The sequence below is a fragment of the Empidonax traillii genome, unplaced genomic scaffold, assembly GCF_003031625.1.
Source record: "Empidonax traillii isolate 1590-97213 ecotype Southwest subspecies unplaced genomic scaffold, ASM303162v1 scaffold1460:size212889, whole genome shotgun sequence".
NCBI classification, from domain to species: domain Eukaryota; kingdom Metazoa; phylum Chordata; class Aves; order Passeriformes; family Tyrannidae; genus Empidonax; species Empidonax traillii.
This window is the reverse complement of record NW_020956653.1, coordinates 54660-62256: the sequence shown is the minus strand read 5'-3', so window position 1 is coordinate 62256 and position 7597 is coordinate 54660. Positions and strand designations below refer to the sequence as shown.

Sequence of the window (7597 nt, the reverse complement as noted above, 5' to 3'; positions counted from 1 at the left end):
TGGTTTTTGGAACCTACCCAATGATTGCACCATTGTACTTTCCCTAAATAACTGTAGGTTTCTAATAGACTAGGTCCCCAAATTGTTTGCCACTTTTCTAGAGTAGCAGGAGTAGTGTTATTTTGACACTTTTGTTCCAATTTTCCCTCATCCATTTGGACTTGCACCTTTACATAGGTGTCTACACTACTAATAGAGGGGGAAACTATACACTGTCCTGACAGGCCATACATACTTCCGTCTATCCACTTGAGGAATCCTGGCAACCGTTCACATTGCTCTCGGGTTTTAACACTTCCATAAAGACATCCATCTATCATTTCTGGGTGAGGTTTAGTTAAAAACTTACAACTCCACGTGGTATTAACAAATAGTCTCGGGAGTTCTGGAACTGGTATTATTCCCCATGGAATCGGGTCTCCAGCTGCGTGTGGCAGTGGAAGGCATGCAGTAATCCTAGAGACATTTTGAACCATTCCAAAATCTCTAATTAGTCCAACTATTAAATTTTCTTGCTTGGTTCCTGTATAGGAAATGTGTGGTATTCGTGGAACCTGTGATGTATAGGTCTGTCGAGTCATTCGCACAGTTTTTACATAAACAGAGGTCACTCCTGTTCCCCACCAGTCATCTTTACTTATCCAACAAATGTATTGTCCCTCATCCTGCCCTCTTTTTGTCTGTTGAATTGTGGCCCCTGCTCAATGTGATATTTAGAATCATTCTGTAAATTATAACCTTTGAACCACCAACCATAGTCCGAGAAAAGCTGTCTCTGAATTTTGCAACTCAGGGTAATATTCCCTCCTTCTGCTATGGTATAACTTTCTTGTTCTGGTTGGATTTCCTGTCCTTGATATGGCACACTTCTAACTGTCCTTATTCCATAATTTCCTTCCTCTTCACAAGAGACAACACATACAAAGGTACTTTCTGTCTCTTCTACCTCCGGACTTGAAATATTTAACCAACCTCTTCCTTTATCCTCGTCAGACCACCAACTAACTCCCTTAGTTTGCCTTTCCCACATTCCAGTTGTCATGTTTATTTTCCACCATTTAAGGTCAAGGGTCTCATAGCACAGATTGTCTAATTTAAAAGCGCAATTAATCCATAAAGGAGGGCCATGCCATATGTCAACTTGCAGATGAAGGGGTATTTGTATACCTGAGTCCCTGTTATGTGTGGAATTAAATGTGTGTACTCGTAATCAAAACTCATTCGAACCCACACTATGCAAGAATACACACCATCGACCTCAGGAGTCACAGTGGGTACCTGCAAGACGGTATAGCCCTTTTGCTGCGTCTTGTTCCATACCGTAGTCACACCTTCGGTTATATCATGGTCCTGATCCATCCATCGCCACCAGACATGCACATCATCCCATTCAGCTTCCCAGTTATCAGAAAACAAACAGGTCAGATTTACACTTGTTCCTTCAGGCACTAGAACGAAAGGGTTAGACACGGTAATTGTAACACCTGCATCAGTGGTACCTATTAACAGTAACAGAATTACTATTCGCACTATGAGCTTTATTGGACCGCCCGGAACACCGTTCCGGTCGGCGTGATGGATTCTGCAACCCACTGCGCGGGGACCTTCTTGACCCTCGTGTAGTGAATCCAGTTGTCGATGCCTTCGACCTTGACTGCTGTATAGGTTGTCATCAACACCTGGCGGGGACCGTCCCATGTTTCCTTCAGTGGTTCTACCGACCAATTCTTCACGTAGACCTGATCTCCTGGAGAGATGTCATGCACTGGGTTCTCCAGAGGAAAAGGCCAATTCCACTGTAAGGCTCCCCGAAGCGCTACAAGAGTCTTATTTAGAGACAAGATATAGTTAAACACAGCTTGGTCTCCCACTACATGAGGGTCACCCTGATATGTTGCAGCATGGTATGGTTTTCCGTACAAAATCTCATATGGGCTTACCCCAATTCTTTCCCTAGGTTTAATCCTAATTCTCAACAGAGCAAGAGGCAAAGCTTGGGGCCACTGAATTTTCGCTTCTTGACAAATTTTCTTTAATTGGTTTTTCAGGGTCTGATTCATCCTTTCCACCTGCCCACTAGATTGTGGTCTCCACGGGGTGTGGAGATTCCATACTATTCCTAACACTGTGGCTAAGTCCTGTACAACCCCTGCAATAAAGTGTGGCCCTCTGTCTGAAGACAATCCTAATGGTACTCCAAACCTCGGAATAATTTCTTTCAAAAGAGTCTTTACTACTTCCTTAGCCTGGTTAGTTCTACATGGAAAAGCTTCTGACCACCCTGAAAAGGTACACACATACACCAGTAAATATTTGTATGTCTGAGCCTTTGGCAATTCTGAAAAGTCTACCTGCCAGTAATCTCCTGGAAGTTGTCCAATTTGAAGTTTTCCCATTTGTACTTGTTTCCTCACTATTGGATTGTTTTTAATACATGCTGGGCATGTCGCATTCACCCTCTTAGCCAGTGTTAACATCTGATTTGAGAAAATTTTATTTCTCAGAAATTTAACCATTGCTTCTGCACCCCAATGGCACTTACCATGTTCGATTTCAAGCACCGTTTTCATTATTCTGACTGGCAGTATTACCTGTCCAGTAGAGGTAATATACCACCCTTTTACATTTTTCTTTGCTTCCATCATGCGGGCCAACTTTTCATCTTCTGGTGTGTAATGGGGTTTTTCTTCCATGTGTACTGCTACTGGATTATCACGAGTTGGTAACAAAGCCATTTGAGTCCATATCTGTGTAGCTGCTCATCGTGCCGTTTGGTCTGCCAATCTGTTTCCTTGAGATTCTGGTTCCGAATTGATTTGGTGCCCCTTCACATGCATTATGGCTACAGCTGACGGTTTGTGTATTGCCTCTAGTAGCTGAAGAATTTCCTCCCGATGTTTAATTGCTGTCCCTTGTGAAGTAAGCAACCCTCTTTCCTTCCACAATGCCCCGTGTACGTGGACTACTCCAAAAGCATACTTTGAGTCAGTCCAGATATTAACTCTCTTTTCTTGGCTCAGGATTAGGGCTCTCACTAATGCCCATATTTCAGCTTTTTGTGCTGATGTTCCCAGGGGTAATGCTTTTGCCTCCACAATCTCCTGTAGGGTTACCACCGCGTACCCTGCATACCTGGTGCCGTTTTCCACGAAGCTTGATCCATCTGTAAACAGTTCCCAGTCCGGGTTCTCCAGTGGTTCATCCTTCAAGTCCTTTCGACTGGCATAGACATGCTCGATTGTCTCCATGCAGTCATGTTCCAGGACTCCCTCTTCCTGGGCGGACCTGAGAAACTCAGCTGGATTGAGATGGTTAGTAACTTTTAATTCAATGTCATCCTGTTCCCTGAGCAGGGCCTGGTATTGTAACATTCTTCTGGAGGACAGCCAATGCCCCCCTTTCTGTTCCAGGACTGCTATGACCATATGTGGCACATAAACTGTAATATGCCTTCCCAGTATCAGTTTACGTGCTTCCTGGATCAATATCACCGTCGCCGCCACCGCTCTGAGGCACCCAGGCCAACCCCCACTTACAGTGTCCAGTTGCTTTGAAAAGTAACCAACGGGTCTCTTCCAGGATCCCAATCGTTGCGTGAGTACTCCCAGAGCCAACCATTGTCTTTCGCAGACATACAACTGGAAATCTTTTGTTATGTCAGGCAGTCCCAAAGCAGGTGCTTCCCGCAGAGCTTTCTTTAAGTCCTGGAATGCCTTTTCCTGTGCCGGTCTCCAAACTAGCTGCGGCTCCTTCACTGCTTCATACAGTGGTCTAGCGAGGAGTCCGAAATCAGGAATCCATAGTCGGCACCAGCCGACCATTCCTAGAAAATATCTCGATTCCTGATTATTCCGTGGGACCGGGATAGCACAGATGGCTTTTACCCTGTTTGCGCCTAATCGGCGAACTCCTTGGGAAATTTCGCAACCCAAGTAGATAACTTTTTGTTTAACTAGTTGGACCTTTTCCTTTGAAACCCGGTAACCTGCTTGGCCCAGCATGTTTAACAGTTCAATGGTTAGCTTGCAACACAGGTCTCGTCCTTCCGTACCCAGAAGGATGTCATCTACATATTGCAATACTATGTAGGAAAAAGGAGAGTCTTTTACCTGTGATGTCTTCCACTCTTCAAGTTCTTTTGCTAGCTGATTACCAAATATTGTAGGCGAAGATTTAAATCCCTGTGGTAGACGCGTCCAAGTAAGCTGTCTTTTCCTCCAGGTGTCGGGGTCTTCCCACTCAAAGGCGAAAAGATGCCAGCTTTCCGGTGCCAATTGTATGCAGAAGAATGCATCTTTCAAATCTATTACTGAAAACCACTGAAATTTCTCAGAAACAGATGTTAACAAGGTATATGGATTTGCAACCACCGGGTGAATGTCCTTAGTTAAAAGATTGACTGCTCTTAAATCTTGTACTAACCTGTATTTCCTGTTTGGTTTCCTGACTGGAAAAATTGGTGTATTAAATTCTGATTCACACTCTTTTAATATTCCAAGACCTACAAATTGTTTAATTAAAGGCGCTACCCCCCTTCTCGCTTCTAAACTAATTGGGTATTGTTTAATTCGCACTGGCTGTGCTCCCTCTTTAAGTTCTATCACTCCTGGAGCTGCTGCTTTAGATAATCCCGGGACCCCGGTCTCCCACACCCAAGGGACAACTGCATGTTCTATTTCCTGAGGAATTGCTTCTGTTTCTATTTCATTTACAGTAAATATTTGTGCCACATTTTCTTCCGGGATTTCTAGTTTGACCCTTCCTTTTTCAAACACAATAGTAGCTTGTAAGAAGGACAATAAATCTCTCCCTAGCAAACACTCTGGGCTATTAGGCATATAAAGAAATTGGTGATCCAATTGTTTCCCTCTAAATTTGATATCCAGTGGCCTCAAGAATGCTCATTCCTCTGTTTACCCCGATACACCCACAACACGGACAGTTGAATTACTTAAAGGACCCATTAACCGATTCATTGCTGAAAAACTAGCTCCCGTATCTACGCGAAATTCCATAGGTTCTCCTTCTATTTCCAGGACAACCTTTAGGTCCCGGTCTAGTCAGCTGTGATTTTGATAGTTTTGCAACATAAATGCTTGAGCGACACCTTGTGGCGTCCCATTACCCGCACCCTGCATGTTCCCGACAAACGGATTCATTCCTACCCCCGCATTCATGGGGCACTCATTTTTCCAATGTCCCTGACCCTTGCATAATGCACACTGATTTAACCCTATCTTTCCACGTCCACCCTGGAATCCAAATCCACTCTGGTTATTAAAACCTTTCCCAACTCCTCTGCCTCTGTTTCCACGTCCTCTCCCCCTATTTCCTCTGTTATAGTTTCCTCCAGCCGCCTGCAAAATTGCTAACATACTCGCTTGCTGCTTCTTTGTTTGCTCCTTTTCACGATTATTGTACACCTTCCAAGCCACTTCCAACAATTTTTCTAAATTCCGCGTCTCCTCGCCTTCTAATTTCTGCAACTTCTTTCTAATATCTTCCTGGGACTGTCCCATGAAAATCAAAGCCAACTGTAACTTCCCTGACTCTGCCTCTACATCCAAGTCCGTATATTTTCGAACTGTCTCCTTCAGTCTTTCTAGGAAAGCAGAGGGAGACTCTCCCTTATCCTGCCGCACAGAATATAGCTTAGACCAGTTTAAAGTCTTTGGGATTCCGCTCCGTATTCCTTCTACCAACAAATCTTGATAAACTTTTAACCTATGATAGTCGCCTGCTGCATTTGGATTCCATTCGGGGTCCTCCCGAGGTACTAAATCATTCACTGTCCCCTGGCCAGGCTGCGCGCGAATCTTTTCTCTAGCTCTCTCAACCATTACTCGCAATACCATCTCTTTTTCAGTAGAATCTAGGATTGTATTCAATAAAACTTGCAAATCATTCCAGTCTGGATTCTGAGTTTTTATAACCATTTTAACAACACGTGCCACACGCTCAGGATTTTCTCTATATGCCCCTGCTGATTGCTTCCAAATTATTAAATCATTTGGCGAAAAAGGTACTTTTACCATGACCCGCGCTCCTCCTGCCCCAACTGCCTCTCACAGAGGGACCATCAATTTCGAGGGCGAGGGCGACACAGCCCTCCCCTCGCTTCCATGTCTCCGCTCCCGACTCCTTCCCTGTTCTTTCCTTCCCCTACGAGTCCGTCCCACTAGCGGAGTCCTATCAATGTGCTCCTTTTCCTCCTCATCTGAGGATGATGGGGGCATAGGTGGGGACGAATCTCGCCTACGTGAGGGGGCTGCTCTCAATGGGGGCGCGGTAGGGGTGGGGGCTGCTCTCAGTGGGGGCGCGGTAGGGGTAAGGCTCGGAGAGACTAACAAAGCAACATCTTCCTCCGGTTCAGCAAACCGTGCCTTTCGCTCTTTACACCCCGCACATTCGTCATTCGATGCTTTTAACACCAACACACCACAATCATTCTGCCACTCAGGTTTACGTCTCAGATAATAAAATAAATCTAAATATGGTATTTCGTCCCATTTCTCATTGTCTTTTAAATATTGCAGTAAAGGAGACATTATCTCTAGTGTCATAGTGCCGTTTCTTGGCCACTGCATCCCTTCAGTATCATACTGGGGCCACACAATATTGCAATAGTCAATTAGCTGCTTTTTACTTAGTTCTTGCCCAAAGTTCCCCTCCTTCCAGTGCTTTAGTATGCGACCGAGTGGAGAATCATCAGGAATATTAGTTTCAGTACAAGACAATGCTCTAAAGGTTTTAAAAGGCATCATACCCACAATAACACAACACACTCACACAAACGACAGATATCACAAGTAATAAAAATGCCACAAACGGTTAAATACCACGAGCAGTTACGTAACTTGTTTCCACAACCAATTTGCCGAATTTCACTGTACGGCAAATGCTGGCTCAGCACAGCTTTCGCCGCGTCTTACGACCAGCGCCTAGGCTTCCCCGAAATACCTCTCTCAGCCCAACCCAGTGAGTATACACAAACCCGTCTTATAGGCAGGCTATAATTACTAAGAAATAAAGCACCTTCGGGCTTACCTGAAATGGTTGTCCGACGGGCGTGGGGTCGGGCACGGAATGATGTCTCCCCAGGAAATCACCTGGCTGCTGGCATGGAGCGGATCGCTCGTACGCGGCCCCGGCGACCCCCGGAGTCCCATCTGGGTCGCCAAGAAGACTGTTGCCCGCCACAGTAAAGGAACACAAACCAACAGAGTGTTAGTTTATGCCGGTGCTTTATTTGGGCCCAGGGACCTGTGGACTAACGTCCCAAAGTCAGAATCCCGAAAGACCCTCATTTTGAGTACAGCTTTTATATGCTCAAACAAACAAAGTCATTTGCTTAGTAACCACATCAAAGTACATACTGAAACTTAATATTTCATCCAAATCACAATTAGCTATTAGCTAGCCCACCATAAATCATCCCCAGTTGCCTAACTCTAAAACCCATTTAACTAACTCCCACAATCCAGGTGCAAGTTATCAGTAGATTAGAAAACTATGTTCTCTATGCTTCAGTTATTCTTTTGATTATTGTTTCTTCTTAGTCTTGCATGGCTAGCACATTCCAATCTTTATCAGTCCA

General features: G+C 44.7%; 1 protein-coding gene across 1 annotated transcript in view; it reads right to left on the bottom strand.

Moving 5' to 3' along the window:
* Positions 1-1538: 1538 nt before the first annotated feature.
* LOC114070180 overlaps positions 1539-7597 on the bottom strand; it is a 20671-nt gene continuing 14612 nt past the window's right edge. Inside the window, exons 4-6 of the mRNA XM_027907426.1 lie at positions 5378-5602; positions 3114-4783; positions 1539-1772 (exon numbers count right to left, since the gene is read on the bottom strand). Coding sequence (XP_027763227.1) covers positions 1539-1772; positions 3114-4783; positions 5378-5602 — 2129 coding nt within the window. The remainder of the gene's footprint in view (positions 1773-3113; positions 4784-5377; positions 5603-7597) is intronic.